At 48.2% G+C, this 18,511-nt stretch overlaps 2 protein-coding genes across 2 annotated transcripts; one reads left to right on the top strand and one right to left on the bottom strand.

Annotated features, from left to right (window-relative positions):
- Positions 1 to 7,020: 7,020 nt before the first annotated feature.
- UV8b_08276 (uncharacterized protein) lies at positions 7,021 to 7,383 on the top strand (the record flags this gene model as incomplete). Its single annotated transcript, XM_043145773.1, has 1 exon — positions 7,021 to 7,383. One exon carries the CDS (start codon positions 7,021 to 7,023, stop codon positions 7,381 to 7,383), a length of 363 nt encoding a protein of 120 aa, XP_043001708.1.
- An 8,669-nt stretch (positions 7,384 to 16,052) lies between these two features.
- UV8b_08275 (uncharacterized protein) lies at positions 16,053 to 18,206 on the bottom strand (the record flags this gene model as incomplete). Its single annotated transcript, XM_043145772.1, has 4 exons — positions 16,053 to 16,141; positions 16,214 to 17,821; positions 17,888 to 18,036; positions 18,139 to 18,206. 4 exons carry the CDS (start codon positions 18,204 to 18,206, stop codon positions 16,053 to 16,055), a joined length of 1,914 nt encoding a protein of 637 aa, XP_043001707.1.
- Between the last annotated feature and the right edge of the window lie 305 nt (positions 18,207 to 18,511).

The following is an 18,511-nucleotide window of genomic DNA, read 5'->3' as shown; positions in this document are numbered from 1 at the left end:
ATAATTTCATAGTTGAATTGGCTAGTATCGTCATCCTTGAGGGTGAATTTAAACCGGTTGGGTGCCTTAGCATTTATCTGGCATTAATGGTATATATAGGTAATGCTCTCGATGATATTGCGGTTAATATCATTATAACCAGCCCATTAAAGCAATTTAGAGAGCCTATTGATAGAGGGGTGCCTAAATCGACGATAAAGCTGATGGATTTCCTATGATAAGAGGTGGAAGGCAGCAGTATCCGTGGCATTAAGAGTCTACTATAGATATCCCCATTTCCTAATAATTAGAACCTTAATATCCCCTTTAATAAGTAAGTTATTAATATTATCTAGCTTTACGCCTATCCTATCTATATCTGTGATAGAATAGAGAAAGGGGGTGCTACTATTAAAAACGTAGAAGGGGATATTGCCGAATATCATTAGGATATTTAATATACTAGAAGATATAGTAGAACCTGCTCCGAAATTCACCGTATGCTTCTTATCAGTTGTCTTAATAGTTAGGGTCTTTATTAATCGCATTAGGGCCTTTACTTAACCTAGGCCTGCTGTTGATAGGCTGGAGGCGCTGGTATCCGGTAGGATTCTGCGGAAGGTATGGTCACTATAGCGTTCTTCTTCTAGAAAGGCAGAATTACAGTCTAATAGTGGTAAGGGCATTCAGAAGGGGTTAATCTATAGGAAGGCATATCGGCATAATTCATCCTATAGGGCTTATAACGTCTCGATAGATAAAGAAGGTGACGGTTCTATTTATGCAGGGGCTAAGAAATACTAAGTGGCTATAAATTATAGTGCGACAGCGTCCTCTATATCCCAATATGTAACCCCTACCATTATGACTTCAACATTTTCAACAATATTATTAAAATCGGCATCTTTAAGGGCTTAGTCGGCGGTCCTTTTATATTCCTATAGGAAAATGCGGAATTTCTTATCATTAGGAGCGGTCCGGTTAGAGCGGTTCTTTAGCCATCGTGCCTTTAATTCTTATTGCTCTTTATTAGTATAATTGGATGACTAATATCCTAATTTATTGCAAACAAAGCATTTTCTTTAACGGGGCCTAGCTAGAAAGGCGCGATTCTATTATTGCCGTTAAGGGGGTCCGTATCGTTAGGGGCATTAATACCAATTGTGGGATTAACCGTATCTACGATCTATGAATAACGCTATATTATTATTAATATCAATATCTCTAATATCTTGATATTATTAAGGCTATTGTTAAAGGAAATAATGCTGCTGATTCGTATAGGTAATCTCATAGATTAAAAGGGATCGCCGTAAGTTAGCGGCAAGGCCTTCGAATATAGAGGCATAACGATATATGGCCTGGCTACACTCAGGGGTATCCCTTACAGCATTAAGTACTTGCCGATGAAGCTCTATATCAGCTATAAAGGGGGGAAAAAGACTATAATATAGGCGCTAAAGTTCCTCTAGTAGGATGTTAAGGCATTCTAGCTTTAACTTATTAGGATATTTCGCGATAATTAATTAGAGCGTTATTCTATTCTAATAGTGCAAATAGAATTACTTTATACTCTTATTTTCGAAATGGCTCTTAACTTTACGGACTATATTATCAAAAGTAAGGGTATCACGAATACGTTCGATATTATCAAAGTAATACATCTTAGTATCGCCGATTAGTATAATTTAAAAGGCTCTTATAAGTATATAATCGGGCAATCCTAGAAGGCGGTACTTGCTCTTAAAGGATACTACCTTTGGTATAAGGAAGTCATCCATTTTGCCGCTATATCTATCCTCCGTATAATAGCTATATAAAAGGTTAGATATCTTCTTTAAAATATCATTAAACCCGGCCTTTACGTAGGCTCTTTGGGTATAATCTTTTTAGTGGTATTATTATTCCGGAGGGTATTCCGGAACGGCTTATCAGTAGCCTTACGGTAGGCTGGCGGGATCTCTAGCTGGGTTATCCTATAACCCGGGTCGGTCTAGGTTTATTAATCCTCCTGTTAAGACGGTCCGTTCATCGGCCTAGGTAGGCCGATAGTGCCGGGAGGGGTCTGGTGCTGTGCCTATCTTTAGTATTATCGGGTAAGGCATTTGTGCCTATAGGTTGTGGCTGCGATACTATGATTTGTGATATCTGGTATCAGGGGCAGCTGTTTTATCAATATTAGGGGCTTGCCCTATGCCGCTAGTAACGGTATATCGGGGAATATTGATATTGGTGGCTTGGAGGGTATCGCTAGCAACTTTAAGGGTATTACCGTTAGCGCTCTCTATTAATTAAAGCACATCATCGGGGCCTATAATCTGACCTCTGGCTCTTATGGGCATACTATGATTCCGAGGGGTATTGGGATAGCCGCCTCGGCTAGCCCGGCTAGGGGTATAACCCCTAGGGTGTAGTATTTGGTCGGTCGGGCTATAGTTATCGTCCGTTAAATGTTGCTATTATCGGGAGCTTTCCCCTATCTTAAATAGCGGCCTATAAATAGGCGCTTTCCCTTTCTATTGCAGCGGCCGGCCCCTTTCTTCTTCGGTAGGAATAGGGGTCTTCTTTAATATAGATAGAGGGATAAGGGGTTATTATGCCGTTAGTATTGCAAAATCCCTGGGGGTCGAAGGGGCTTGTGAAGGTCTTCGCAAGGGTAATCGCGAGGGTATTCATAAGGGTATTCGTGATGGTATCCGTAAGGGTATCTATAAGGGTATTCGAACAATTATAATAGGGAGTGAATTCCTTAAGCTTATAATAGAGGGGGCATTCTGGTTTATTTACATCTCCCGTTCGGTATAAGCAGTAGGGACTAATTATTCCCTATCTAGATTTAACCGGGATATAAAGGTTTTGCGTGTAAATTAGAGATCTATTTCCTCTTAAGGCCATTTAGGCATATGCTCTTATTGGAGATAGTAGGTAAGGGTCTTAACTACTGATAATCCTATGCTTCTAATGTATACCCTATATTCCCATAGGGTTATTCGGAATTCCTATAGAAGCCGTTTATTAATACGGTTAAATAGCTCCTCGGTCCATTCCTCATAATCATTATGGAATTATTCCTATAGATTATCATCCATCTTATCGCCTATTGTGTAGTTATTGATAAGGTAGGCAATACGATTGTATAACTATTTGTCTATAGCATTAGTAGGGTCAATCTGCCCTTTTGAATTTACCCAGTCCTCTATAATGGTATCGGCGTGAGGCCTAAGCTTTTCGGGTAGTAATGCATCTATTGTGATATTGATAGGGGTAGGCGTATGTGATAGAGAGCGAGGTGTGGGTATTGTAAGGAAATAACTGATGAAGGAAAGTAGTAATTAGTAGAGGAAAGAAAGAAGTAATTAATGAAAAGAAGGTTAGAAGGAAGTAAAGAAGAAAGTCAGGAAGGAAATAAGGAAGGAAGCAATAGTTAGGCAGGATATTATAGGCATTCCGGTTGCTTATTTAACTATTGAATGTAACGGTAAATAGGCTTTTTACCGTAGATGTTATTGCGGTTTAGGGTCGCTTGCGTAAGAACCCGCGTTTTAGCCTGCTAATTATATTCACTGGCTGTTATACTATCAGTGTAATATTTAGCGATTATTCCTCGTAATAGACGAGTAGGGAAGGTTAGACATAATCAGTTTATCCCTTAGTTCGTGACATCCGTAGCCGTTCTTCTAAATAGGCTAGATCACATTCCTTATTAGCACGATTTGATTAAACCGTCTCTTTTTGCTGGTCTTAGCTAATCTGTGAAGTGAACTTCAACTTCACTAATCAGTATTGGTTTCACTAAGGGGTACCCAGTTATACGTAGGGTTGCGCGCGTGGTATTAAGTACCGTGAGGTTACCGGTTAAAGGTATGATTACTTCTTTAATTATGATTGATTAACTAAGAGGAAAGAAAGGAAGCAAAAGAGTAATTATACGATGTGGCCTTTTTGTGCGTGCTGTAATCACGTGCATCGGCGCGGTCGGGCCGGACTGCCCGCGTGCCCTACCGGGCTTAGGGGCATAGGGGCAAAAGGGGCAAAAGTGGCCACATCATGCGCAACAGGTATGCGCGGCACATCCGTCGCAATGTGCCCAATTGGGCACCTTGCGACAGCGATTCCGACAATAACCCCTCTGCATCACAGGTTATACTATTAAAAAAAGCCTTATATGGGCTTAAATAAGGCCCTCGCGAGTGGCAGTTACGGTTAAAAGACCTTCTAGTGTAAGAAGGCTTTAAGCTATTACTTTCTGATGCTGCCGTCTTCTATAATAAAGGAATGTATACCTTTATTATGACCTATATAGATGACTGCTTGATTATCGGTCCGGACCTTAGCTATATTGACCAGCTTAAGGCCAAATTCCATAAGGTTTATGCTATAGAAGACCGAGGACCTACCTCTTTTTTTCTTAGAGTGCAGATTATTAGGGATAGAGAAAAAGGCCTATTATAGCTACACCAATCGCAATTTATTACGGAAGTCCTTAAGAAATTCAACCTTAAGGATGCACGACCGCATCTAATCCTGCTATAGCCCGGTATACTTGCTGAGGCTGATGATATACTGCTAGATGCTAGTAATCAACACTTATTCTAGCAGCTAGTAGGGACATCGATGTGGTTGATGATAATGTCAAGACCTGACCTTGCCTTTCCAACGCAATACCTATCACGATATATATAACAGGCTTCTACTATACAGCTTAATGCTGCTAAGGGCGCTTTTCGCTACTTAGCTAGTACGGCAAATACAGCCATTTATTACCGAGCCGCTAAAGCTACCGTAGTATTAGCTGCATTTTCTGATAGCGATTTTGCTAGATGCCGGCTGACTTCTAAGTCCACTAGTGGTTATCTTACTACCTTGAATGGTGGGCCTATTAGCTGGAGATTAAAATAGTCTTCGACTATGGTTTTATTAATGCTTGAAGCCGAGTCTGATGTAATACTTAAAGCGATTCGCGAAGTGGAGTGGATATCTAATTTATTTAAAGAAATCCAGGTCGATATTCAACACCCGATACCACTATACTGCGATAACCAAAGGTCTATTTCTAACGCAAATGACCTAAATCAGCATGCCCGCACTAAGCATACCTTGCTTAAATTCCGGTATATACGTGAGAAGGCCCACGGTGGCCTGGTAAAAATATCTTATTTACCCACGACAGATATGCCTGCGGATGGACTTACCAAACCACTTCCAAGCCCGAAATTCCCCATATTTCGGCAGCTATTAGGGTTGCAATCCCTATAGCTCAACTTTTTTCTTATTTTTTACGGGACTTCTTTCTTTTATTCTAACGCTAGGATTAGCCATATTGCTAATCAGAGGGGGTGTTGAAATCAGCGCCTTTTTAGCTATATTTTGGTACTAGTCTCGCCACCATACGACGTCTCTGCGTTGAGATATCGCGGTGGCTATACCAGGCGCTATGGTGGGGCATAGCGCCCCACAACGCCGATTACAGTGGGCCACAGCGCCGGTCACGGCACCGGCACAGCGCCCCACAACCGGCCACAGCGGCCGGTCACAGCGGGCCATAGGGCCCACAATAGGCGGCGCATTTCTACGGGATTACCAAATAGGTAAACCTTGCTAATACCAGCACTTTCGGCCTTCTATATACAGTCACCCGCTACACCGGTCATTTACGGCAGACCGATATAGGGCTTCCGGCCCGTACGGCAGGCTGTTATAGGGCATCCGGCACACCGCTATAAGCCACTGGGCTTGGTTGGGTATGCACTGGGTAGGATATTGGGCACAGACTGGGCACGGTTGGGCAGACCGACTTTTCGTCGGGTTTTTCGCTATTTTTGCGGTTTTTCATTATTTTCAACCACTTTTTCAAGATGGTAGAAATATGCCCAAAATTCCCTCTTTCTAGCTAGAATAGTCACCAATAATTAGAATCAGATTTCCCTGACATCTTTGCTCTGGTCAACCTCTTGTGCGCTTTAAATCTTTAACCAGCTCTTTATTTTATTCTGCAACGCCTTGTACGCCACTGTCGGTATCCAGTACATTTCCAACAGTGTTCTGAATCACCATTTTGCAACATACCCTCTTTTGCTTCCTTTCTTTCTTTTTAAATAGTCAGTCATAATCAAAAAAGTAATCATACCTTTAACCGGTGACCTCACGGTACACGATACCACACGCGCGACCCTACGTACAACTAGGTACCCTGAGTTTATATTAACAATTATAATTACTAAGAGTTTTTAGAAAAGAGCGCTTAATAGGTAGATAGGAATAACTAGGAGCATTTAGTAGATTAAGTAAAGGTTATAGATAAGAAGGAGGAGTTAGTAGTAGTTTTTAGTAATCTCCCCCTATTTCTACTTAGGGGCTAACCCTTTAGTCCGGGTTCTTAGATATAAAGGTATATAAAAACTCTAATCCTAATGCGTTTATATCGCATATAGATAAGTCTGAGATTATATAGGCTTCTATTCCCTAAATCTTATCTAAGCTTAAAGCTAAAAGTATTTCTTCTTTATTAGAGCATCCGCTCATAATAATATACAAGCTTAGTATTACCGGGCTATAGGTATTGCTAGGTGGTAGAGAAATATTAAAGACATTATAGTTATATACCGCGCCAATAGCCTAGGTTAGGAGTAGGAAATATTCTTTATAGAGGAACTAGATTATAATAGCCTTTCAGATTATTTCCCTCGGTCTAAGGTTATACCTATAGTTACTTATAATTGCAATTACTAGTTTATTGGTCTTCTGTATGGTGGTTAGGAGAGATATTTTAGACTTAGCTTATTCGTTATTATCGGTAAATATTCGGCTAAAATATCTTTAGGTTGCAAATAGAAGTATAGCTAATTAGGTCTATATATTAATTATCTTCTTATATATTTGCTGCTACCTAGGCTTATAACCTATTAAACGTAATAATATAATTGTATTATATATTATATTACGATGCAGAACTAATATATAGAGTCTACGGAAGATAGAGAGAAGAGTATCATTAGGTCGGAACAATAATAGTCCGAGGCATCAGATCAACCCAGATTTCCGATGTTAACATACCTCCTACGGTCGAAGCTCAAGGCGATGCTCACCAGAATCCACGATTGGTTGAAACCCGGAGGCGTCTTCGTTTTTAATCTTGCGACTATCGATAAGGAAGAACTCCACGGCGAATTCCTAGGCCATGAAATGTTATGGAGCAGCTATGGTGTCGACAAAAATCGAGAGTTGCTAGCAGAAGTCGGATTCGACATATTGCAGGTGGAAGTATTGCAGGCAGGCGATGGCAAGTCAGAGGACGATCCAGACTTTGAGGTCGAGTTTATGTGGGTCATGGCACAAAAGAAGGGATCCCCTGAGAAGGGGACTTCAGGTGATAAGTTGACGAAGCCAGGCGAACTGTTTGTTTGAACAATTGAGTACGACATGATTTGCCTAATCACATTATAAACTAGGATCCATGCGTCTAGGGTCCCTGGGTCGTGGCAGGGTCCAAGCTGCTTAGTGTGGGCAGGTGAACTTCTATATCTATTTTTGGAAAACCCAATACATCTCATCACTTGTGGCATTTCCAATTTCAGCGACATTGGCCTTGACGACTCCTTCAAAATAAGGAAATCCCCCTGGTGCTAAGAGCATTTGCTCACGTCTTCCCCACCTGCTCTGTGATTGGAAGAATTTTAGCAAAAGTAAAAAACCCTTAACGTAATGATTGCTTATCCTTAATGTAATGATTACTTACACCTCACATTCCTGGTGAATACTGATTGACTGACTGGAATACTGCCCCTGCTAATCATTTGTCAGCATGAATTAATAATGAGGATTCCCTTGACAAGTTCGGGCGAGCTGAGATGTCTTATTAGGAAGTTGACGACTCTCAGGACTCGAAGTGTGGTGCAAGCGCTCTTTCACGTGTTGGTAACACCAGAAAACGGACGCATGATGTGTGCCGCGACGAATTGATTTTAATATGTATGTGAGGTTTACTATCATTCTCAAAATGATTCACGCGAATGTTTCTGAATTCCACTTGCTGTGTTTCCTCATTAAATCTGCTGGGTTAGCCCATCTTTTCGTCTCGAGGGCATCTCTTTCGTGGTATTTATAATAACCTCAATCCGTACTATATGTTAGTACGTGACCGTACTTCTCATCCAGGCGATGCTAGCGCAGTCGGCTATTCTACTGTCCTGCGAGCCTCGTGCCTTGTCAAGGCTAGTTGGCTCGTCCTTTGGACAGCCAACGTATGACATCTTCAACGTCAGCGCATCGGTGACGGTTGATTGCCTTGTTGTTGGAAGCGGCACGGCTAGAGTCCCGTGGCAGCTCGCTTGGCCAAGGCAGGTAATACCGTCGCTTTCCTAGAGGCCGGGTCTCATCATCACGTAAGAAATGGCGATTCCAGCCAAATGACACTGAATGGTGTCGCCTCTCAGCGCACGTATCCAGGCTCTTCAAAAGGTCTACTAGTCGACTGGAACTTGACCACCACTCGCAAGCTGGGTTGAATCGACTTCATCCGCATGGGAAGGCGCTGGGAGGGACATCCACCTGGGGACTACTTTCGCCCCTAAGAGCAGCTACCAGGAGTGGGCAGAAGCCGTAGACGACCAGTCGTACCACTTGGAAAAGCTTTATACCTTATCTGACCAAGCTCGTCATTTCACGCTCCCCTCGTCATCGTACTGCTTCACCAACAGCACTGCAAGGTCTCCGCCTCATTGGAAGAGCCATACTTCGGGCCCGCGACAAATTACGTCTAGCAATGATGCGTGACCGTGGGGACCTGGACCAAGAAAGCTCTTGTGGGAAGAGGTTTGCAAGAAAGTCGCGATAGCTTCGTGGTGACAGGGATTTTGTTTGACGCTTCCAAAGCGCCAGAGGTGTCGAATTTGAGCTCTCATCAGGCTTCCTTGGGAGCCCAGACGGGAATAATTGGACGACTTTACCAGTCGCGCTTGTTTCACCCTTCTCACTTGACAATGTTAAAATCATGTCAAATAGGGCGCAATACAATCCCGTCGAAACCCAGCTTGGATGAATGACCCCAGCGAACCCTAAATTGCCCTCCAGGCCTTCGGGCGTCTACAAGGAATCATAGACAGCGCAGTTCTCGCACTGGCAATCGTCGGTGATGAAGCTTTCCCTCATCCCTCTGTACTAGAGACGGACTTCCAGGTGCTGACATCTGTCCAGACGTACGCCAACCTGCTTTTTCAAGCGTCGGGTACAAGCAACTTGTGCCGAAAAGATGACCCCGGCCGTGATTGTTTCCAAAACTATATTATTTAGTGTGAAAAATATTCCTGTCATTGACACATCGTCGTTATCGATACTTCTACCAAGCCATATCCGGGGTACGATTTGCAAGTGTCAGATACACATTGCTGAGAGAAGGGGGACGTTAAGGCACATGGTCGAATAACTTATCAAATGTCCGACGTACTTAGATCTACTCGCAGAGAAATTTGCGGACGACATCATTCACATGAACAAGCCTGACGTCTCTGTACCAGAGTCGTATCTCGCTGGTGGACAAGTGCGACTAGGAAAGCATGACTGACGAGCAGTAGAACTTGTTTTGTGGGTCATGTGTGACGTTTACTTGGTATTCATTATCATCAATACGCCATGACGAAGAGCTTAACCCTCTCAACCATCCTGCATAATCGGCCAACAAAAGGAACCATCGAGATTCAATAGCATCAGTGCGGCCAACGCATAGATAATAACTGAGACTACTGTAACCAGCTTCTAAGACATGCTTTGAAAATGAGCCACATAAGACGCGCAGAAATAAGCAACCCTACAGACTATATAGAGGTGCAATTCTATAGCAAATGTTAACGTCCTGTGGCTTGAACTTGTAAAGAAAATTAATTATTCAGTATTCAAGACAAGGTTTCCTCTTAATGCAATAGTCCACCCACATATTCAGGACGAGATCACAAAGGACGCAAAAGTGCCCTGGTCAAGAGGTGCTCGATGGCGGCTTGGGCGCCGCCTTAGCAATTGCATTCCACGATGCCGGTCTGCGTGTGTATGCCACTGCTCGGGACCTTTCCAAGATGAAGAAGCTTTCGTAATTGGAATTGAGACTATTGCGATAGATGTAATGTCCCCGTCATCGATAGCAAGCTGTGTCAGCAACCTGCCGAGCCTCGACATCTTGTTCAACAACGCGGGGGTCGCACTGGTAATGATGGCAGCGGACGTGTCCGTGGAAGAAGCCAAAAAAAGTATTTGTTATCAATCTTTGGGGTACCGTCCAAATGTGCCAGACATTTTTGCCGCTGTGCATCAAATCCAAGGGCATGATCGTCAACCACACGTCAATTACTTCAATGCTGCCCGTCCCCTTCGGATCAACACACGCAACCTCGAAAGCGGCTCTGGCCATGTACTCTGCCATTCTGCGCAGGGAAGTCGAGTGCTTTGGGGTCCAAGTCATCGACTTGAAGGGGGGCACAGTCCAAAATACTATTACTATTGTAATATTCAATAAATTATTAGCCTGCTATATAATAGAAACTATATAGATCCTGCTCTCTTTTAGAATAGACGCTCAAGAACTATGACAGGATCGTGGGGTTACACTCAGACTCGGCTCATCCCATACTGCCGGAAAAATCACCTTGCCAGACACCAAAAGACCTTCTGGGGCCAATTCTGATTCAACCCAAGTTGAAGGGCACAGAAATGCCTCCTGCGGAATCGGCGAGTCTTGTGACACTGAACCTGTTGGAAAACACGCGACCACCGCCTATTATTCTCAGGGGGCATTATTTTATTCTGACCAAAATAGCCTCTCGGCTTTCTTTCGGATGGTTGGATGGATTGGTCAAGAAATCACCGAAGTTTGACGAGGTGGAATCAGTGTTGAAACAGATGGCATAGCGTGGCGATACCACTACCGGGGGATATAGTCATTTAGTACGAGACAAAGAATGCTATGGGAGATTGAGACTAAATAGGGGATAAAAATTATCCCGCAAGCGAGAAATCTCTTCGATCGTTCTCTCAAGCTCCCATATCCCGAGCTCGGTGACCTAGTCGATACGCTATGTGCATCTATAACACAAGAAAATATCACGTTGGAAGCATGTTGGAACCCATAGAGCTGATAAAGGAAATGACGCAATTAAAAAAAGCAAATTACTGGACTTCGCTTTACAGAACTTACAGTCATTCTACAACGTTTGATACCAAGTGGTCTATCAAAGGCCTCGACGCTGACGGGTGGGACACCGCCGTCACTGGCGTCTAGAACCTGGAGGCGAGGGGGGAAATGCGAAGGCGAGGAATAAATCATGGAGAACGACATTGTCATTGCGGCGGCATTAGAATACACGACGTCTGACTCTGTGCCCTCCTCTTTTCTCATGCCTGTGGTGCCGACCAGTCCTCACTGCCAAACCCCCAACTCGACAAACATACTCCCATCCAAGCGCTTCGATATAACCAAGCGCACATGCCGGACCCCCGAAGTAGCACCACCTAACCACGGGAGCAGAGGCCAGTGCACCCAAACTAGCCGTCGATGGTGCAGCCGCCGATAGCCTTGGGCAAATTGCCCCCGGGCAATGCTGCAGCCATGGGCAACGCCACGGGCAACGCAGCAGCCACGGGCAACGCGGGAGCCACGGGCAAGATGGCGGAGAAAGGAAGACTGATGGGAAGCATCGTTGCTGTGGGTTCAGGCGTTAGAAAAGGAAGAGAAGGCAGTGCCAGAGTGGCTTCGGGTGACCTAGGGTGAGCCTGACGTACGATTCTAAGGTGTGTTTCTGGGCAGAGCTTGAGCGATATTTCGAGTGATTTATGAGTTTTGAAGCTTGGGATGATTACATTGTCTGCCCGGGGATGCTCATGCTTCTTTATACTTGTGACGGTCAAGTTGATCAAGTTGAATTATGTTCCTCGCAGTTCACTTCTGTCCTTGTGGCGACGCGTCCATGCCGATGAATCGCGGCCAGAGTGTAATGGCACCGACTTGGACCTGCTCGGATGACGGCACTTAAGCTCTGCTAGCGTAAAGGCTATTCCCTTATTTTCGTCTAGGTTGGCGGTCACGAACCGCACCGAGTCGTGGCTGCGTCTATAGCTCTACAGATCCCGAGGTGAGAGCATCATTACGGCACTGTCCTTAGTGTTGATGGGCAATACAAAGTCTGGGAGGCAAAGCGGTTACAATGATGGCTTGTATTTTTTCCTTGCACATAGTCCGTTTCTTTTGCTCGGATAGTAATACAAGGCATTGCACTTGAAACGTAAAAACACGAGGCCATCGCCAGCATCCAGCGTGACACGAGTTAGTTCTGCAACCGCGAGCATGACTCGGACGACAGGTGGACTGAAGCTTAAACTATCACGATTAGTTTCTATCCAGCTAATTATTATCTAGCGTAACTCGAGTTAGTTCAACAACGGCGAGCATGACTTTGACAATAGGGAGACTAAAAGCTTGAACTGTTAGGATCGGGTTCTAGGGACTGATCGTCATCTAGCGTGACTCGAGTTAGTTACGCAACCGCGAGCATGACTTAGACAACAGGGAGACTAAAAGCTTAAACTATTATAATCAGGTTCTAGGCAGCTGATTGTATCTAGCGTGACTTAAATTATTAGGTAACCGCGAGCATGACTTACAAAGATAATAGGTAGACTAAAAACTTAAACTATCACGATCGGGTTCTAGCCAGCTGATTATTATTTAGTATAACTTAAGCTAGCTATATAATCGCAAGCATGACTTAGACAACAGGGAGACTAAAAGCTTAAACTATTATGATCAGGTTCTAGGCAGCTGATCGTTATCTAGCATGACTCGAGTTGGTTATGTAACCCCGAACATGACTTAGATAATTGGTAGACTGAAAGCTTGAACCGTCACGATCGGGTTCTGGCCAGCTGATCGTTATCTAGCAGCTAGCCGAGACGACGTAAATGCAGGCCCGGAGAGTTTTAACTAGAAAAGTTTCGCAAAAAAAATTTTGTTGCGGCCAGTGTGACTCGAACACACGACCTTCAGATAGGCATCCGTAGGATTGAAGTTTCACTTCAGTCTGACGATCTCCCAGCTAATCTATGGCCGCACCAGGCGATGTTTTCTGCAGCCCACTCTACCCTATTATAACCCCTTACTGCGGGCGAGCCAACTGCAAGCCTGGCGGCAACGGCGCGCGGGGCCGGAAGAAGCTGCCGCGAGACGGCATTCACGGCACGCATGCGAAGACAGCACTATGCAAAGAACCGTCACCCTGCACCGGCATTCTATACAAACCGCTTTTCCATGCATCTCGGCCAAGAGATGCCGCGAGTGACCCCGCCCGAGCCACAACAGCCAGCCATGAACATCTCGCCTTGAGCAACCGGTGACAATCGATCCCTGGCCCTCGAGAAGGTATGGCTGGCATATCGTGGCGACTCACGAGGTTACGTGGCAGATCCAGTGAACGCGCCCTGCATGCCAGCAAACTGACTCGAGAGACACTTCCTGCTTCGCTGCTGCAGGTAAGCATGCAGACTGCCAGCATGTGCTCTCTTGTAGTGGCGGCTTTACTTTCTGAGTAGATGAGGACCATCGCCACCAGGATGATGGTAACTACAGCCTGTTGGAAACGAGGTTAGTCAACTCTAGTAGTTGTTTTTGCGCTACCTGGGAACCTGCAATCTGCATTCACTGTTGAGTCGCTTAGCAGGTTTGTACCAAGATCACGAGAGACCTGTCTCCTGGTCACGACCTATTCAGTATCTTCCGCCCTAGCGGCTGAAGTCCAAGTCCGGGTTAAATATCATTTATTTACTTTGTCGCTGTGCTCCTTGCGGGACCAACATACGAACCAAGGCCTTGCATCAGTTATGGCGTATGTTGATTTCCTCTGTAATATCGATGCTTTCTGTTTCATTTTATTGAAGAAGCTTTTATTCGCGTCGTTTAGTCGCACTCGGGCCTGCAACGACGCGGATCGATGTCTTTTTCCAAGTATACTGCCCTTGACTGTATCTTGCATGTAGCAACTTCCTTGAGATCGGAATCGTGTGAGTAGCCGTACTTGTCGCGAGTAAACACCTCGACTGCAGCCATAGGGAGATCAAGTGGTGCACCAAGAGTGCGACGCCGCAACAGGTGCGACTCTATTAGGGCATCTTACACCATGGCGCTATAAAAATTGCGAGGCCTTCGCCACCAACTCTCAGTGTTTCTTTCACAGGAATAAGTCATCGGCTGTAACCCTTGGTGGCATGGTATATTGTGTCATTCGCGTTGCTGCGAGCAGCACCCTGCGTCTGTTGGACCAGATAAGCAAGAACCCATTGGCAAGTTTCTAGCAAGCTGACCGACCGTACGGCCTGCAATTGCCAGTCGCAAGGATAACTTACGTCTTTCATCTCGACACATCAAGGGAACTGACGCTCTAGAGTAGGTTCAAGCAATGCCGTATCTCGGTGCACGCGTGTGGCACCGTACAGCCTCTTGGCGAGGCTTCCTGGCATTTGGCCAGCGGCTATTCCAGCTTGAACCTACAGGCTGCGGTTGTCGTCATGAAAGCCGCAGACGTGAGCGAAATCTTCATGTTGAAATGGCATGCTGATCGGGGGTCGGAGCGAGCAAGCGCTGCTGTGTCGGTTTGGAACGACGTCAGCCTCTTCAACGCTGTTGTATACTTTGCAGGTGTGAAACGTAGCAGCAAAAAGAAAATGATGCTAGAAAAGGGAGTCAATTTTGACTACCTAGGCTAGCAAGAGAGGAGATATAAATCTACACACACGTCAGTCTTGCGCCTGATATATGAAGCTGTTCCATGACATATAGGGCCGGCTAGACCTTAACAAGCCTTCGGTGCCGTAACGATTCCCCCGCCTTCCAAGGCATATCATGAACCATGCCGCCGCCACTTGTCCGCCAGGCCTTTGCCCACCATCATCGCTCTGCACGGCTCGATATTTGTAGGCGGCATTTCCTTGTATCTTCTACAAACAACACCATTTCACGCGATTTGCACCTACAACCTGATCGTCTAGATGCCCCAAACTTTGCGTAGTCGAAATTCTCCCCAAGGGAGCAGTGGCCAGCCTTTGACGGTGCTCCGCTCGAGCCGACGTCGTTCGCGGCAGCGGCTCCAGATCGGTTGAATCTTGATCAGGTTCAGTCCGTCGGGTCCTGCCAACAATATGTTCGCCAGGAACATGCCATGATACCATTACGCTGGGTTGGCCGCGGAACTCGGACCCGTCATCCTCGTGGCTCGGCAGGCGAATCTCAGCCAGCTGGAGGGGGGCAACATCTCACGGTCCTGTTCTTGCTGCACGATCTAAGAGGGGGCGGAAGGATGGAGATACTGAACGTCAAGACTCGTTGCATTATGCCGTTGGGGGGGAGAGGGGGGGAGGAGTGCAGGATTGGGTGCTCAAGGGCAGTGTCGAAGAATCGCTACTGCGTATTGACCTACGCCGAGATATCTGCGTCCATGTAAACGACCCTGCCCCCAACAGGCGCCTTTCTTGTTCATTTTCCCACCAAATCCCCCGCCCTGCCTCGGGGGAGCCGAGCGTCATACATACTCGTCGTCGTACGCCTGAAGCGCTGCAGACGGAATCTGATTACTTGCCGGGCGCCCTAGAACAGTGATTATTGCCGGGAGGACACGCGTAGACTTGGCCTCGGGGCCTTGATGCTTTTCCCCAACGTGGCATACGTGCCAAATGGACCCTTGAATTGAACTCTAACGCCGGGTGCTGCTTGTGATCTGTGGTTCAATCCCGATTGCAATACGCGCCTGGATAGAATGCAAAAGCGTCCACGGCGTGCCGCTAACCAGGATACAGCTCGGTCCTACCCATAATCATCTAGAATCGCCTCCAGCTCCAAATGGCAGCAACCTAAGCATCGGCCTGCTGACCATGGACGATAGCAACGAGTAAACCCCCCCACAATGCATCTTGCGCACGCCAAGAGAAAAGACAAGCCCAGCCCGGGCATCAAGCAGAGCTGACGTCCGTCTGCTTCCAGCCCCTCACCCGCCGGCCTGTCGCCCACCCACACATTCATTCATAAGCCCCCACCCGGTCAAGCCTGGCTACCCCTGCGCCGGAGCGACCTCGCAGCCCTGCGCGAAAAATATCCTCGCCGGGACCTGGTAATCGTTGGTGATGCTGTAATAGTTCCCTACGCCCGAATCAGCCAAAAAGCCCCTCGAGCTGCACCCCATCGCGGAGGGGCCGCGCGCGACACACTCACCCCTCGGCACAAACCACGTCCCGCCGGCGGATATCCGAAACTGCACCTCGTTGATGGTCACGAGCACCTTGCCGTAGTGCACGAAAAACACCAGGTGCATCTTGCGCGAGTTCTTGGGCCGTTTCTCCGCCTCCGGGGGCAGGTCCACCACGCCGGCGCCGATAAACGGCAGGGTGAGCAGCTTGGCGAAGCGAAACGTCGTGTTGGGATTGTCGTGCGTTTCGATTGCGTCGGCGGCAATGGCCAGCCGCTCCTCCGTGACTTGCACCTCGTCGTCGTCGCCCGGGGGGTCGAGCTCGTGCGCCGCTTCCCACAGGACAATCTCCCCCGTGACGGTTCCCTCGTCCACCTCCCAGTCTTCCAGCTCCTCGTCTTCTTGGACGGCTTCGCGGATCGTGGCCTTGACCTTGGCGCGCGTTTTGCTGTGGGGCGCGCGGCTCGACGGAGGCGCGTCTGCAGGCAGTCGTATGACTTCCTTGACGGGGAGCTCCTCCTTGTCGTGCTCGTCGTCGTACTCGCGGATGTCGCCCGTCCAGTAGTCCCGAGGCCGCGCTGGGCGCCGTCCCAACCGAGCCTGGGTGGCTAGAGCGCCGCCGTCGTTTCGCAGGGAGACAAGCCCTCTTGACCGGGGCATCGGTGGGCCTCGTTGAATCTCCATGAACGTCTCATCACCTTCCCCGTCATCGTCGCCGTCGTCACCGGCGCCGGCCTCGACTCCTGCTGATGGTTTTGTCGCCCGTCGCCCCGCTTTCGGTGGTCTGCCCCTACCTCTTTTGAGTTGCTGAGCTGCGGTATTGGAAACAGCCGGCTTTGACTTTGGAATAAGCGGTGCTTTCGGTGCCCTGGGAGGGAGGGGGGAACGAGTCTTTGTGCGCCGTCTTTTGGCTTCCGAGCGACTTTGCTCGTCCTCGGATCCCGTCGGCTCGTCCCCCATTTCCAGCGGGGGTCGTTTCTTGGGACTGTATATGGACTGGGTGGGCGGTGGAATGCGCGACGGCTTTGGCGGTGGCGGGAGCGCAGGCGATGATTTCGGCAGCGACGGCGGCTCCGCTGGCGACGGCACACCAGGCGGCTCGTCCTCTGGGTAATCGTCTCCGCCTGTTGGCGGCACGTCACCTTGCGCGCCTTGACCAAGCCCCGCGGCAGTCATGTTTTCGTCTATAGCATCGACCATTTGCATGGATTGGGTGACTAGATCGGACACGGTAGGATCTTTCTGAAACAAAGGCGACGGGTGAATATCCGAAACTGGCTCACCGTCCTCCTCCTCCTCCTCCAGCTCCTCCTCCTCCAGCTCCTCCTCCTCCTCCTGCTGCTGCTGCTCCAGAAGCCGCGACGACCGCCTCGAAGACGTCGAGACGTTGCTGATCCTCTTGGCGCTCGATCGCCTCGGCCTGTCGCCCTTTGTGGAAAAGTCGAGCTTCCTGGTGACGGTCAGGTCGCGATCGTCCGTGAGCTGGCTGCGAGAGGGCGAGGAGGAGCGGTCCAGACGGGGAGTCTTCTCGGCAGGCGACTTGAGCTTCGTCTTGGCGGGAGAGCGACTTTTCGGCAGGGGATGCGTGATGCTGTGCCGGTTCCTGAGTATGGTCTGAGGCCCCGGTCCCTCGCCTTGCACCAGGTCAGCATTCCGACGACTGCTCGCTTGCCGGGAAACCCTGCACCGCCGCAGCTTACTCGATGCAATTTCCATGTCGCCGCTTCCAGCGTCCGAGCTCTCGTCGCCGGGGGCCCGCTGGCCCTCGTGCGGGGAGAAGATGGCGTCGAGCGGCTGCATGCCATGCTCGTCGCGTTCGCCGCGGTCTCGCAGCACGACACCCGTCTTCCTGCAGCGCTTCTGTCAGATGAATTGCCAAGCGGGGGGATCCCGCCCTGCAGCCGCCCCCCCCGTCGTTGCGCTGCGCCGCGGGTGGAAAGGGGCAACGTACCGGCCGCGAACACCGAGTTGGTGAAGGGCCTGCGGCCGTGTCCGTGGCCGCTTGGCGCTGCGCGCCATGGCGGGCGGGCTGGCGGCGTTACCTGCTGCCCAGCGGCTGCGGCTTTGGTGTGCAGGTTTGTTGGGGAGAGGCCCGAAAGGTGGAAGGGAGATTTTGTCGCACGCGAGGGCAGGCGAATGTCGAACCCGGCAATGGGACAGTAGTTTCCGACAGGCGGTGGTGAATCCAATGGTGATGGTACTGTAGGTGTACGGAAGGTTATGGCGCGGCGAAGCGCGTGCGTGCGCGTGCGGTTTGCCGACCGGGCCAATCAGGATATCCGGCAGCCATGCCTAGCGGCCCTAGCTTGATACCTGGAGTGGAT

Source organism: Ustilaginoidea virens, chromosome 7 (assembly GCF_000687475.1).
Source record: "Ustilaginoidea virens chromosome 7, complete sequence".
Classification (NCBI taxonomy): domain Eukaryota; kingdom Fungi; phylum Ascomycota; class Sordariomycetes; order Hypocreales; family Clavicipitaceae; genus Ustilaginoidea; species Ustilaginoidea virens.
The sequence above is the reverse complement of the archived record's forward strand: the minus strand, read 5'-3'. Positions and strand labels throughout refer to the sequence as shown.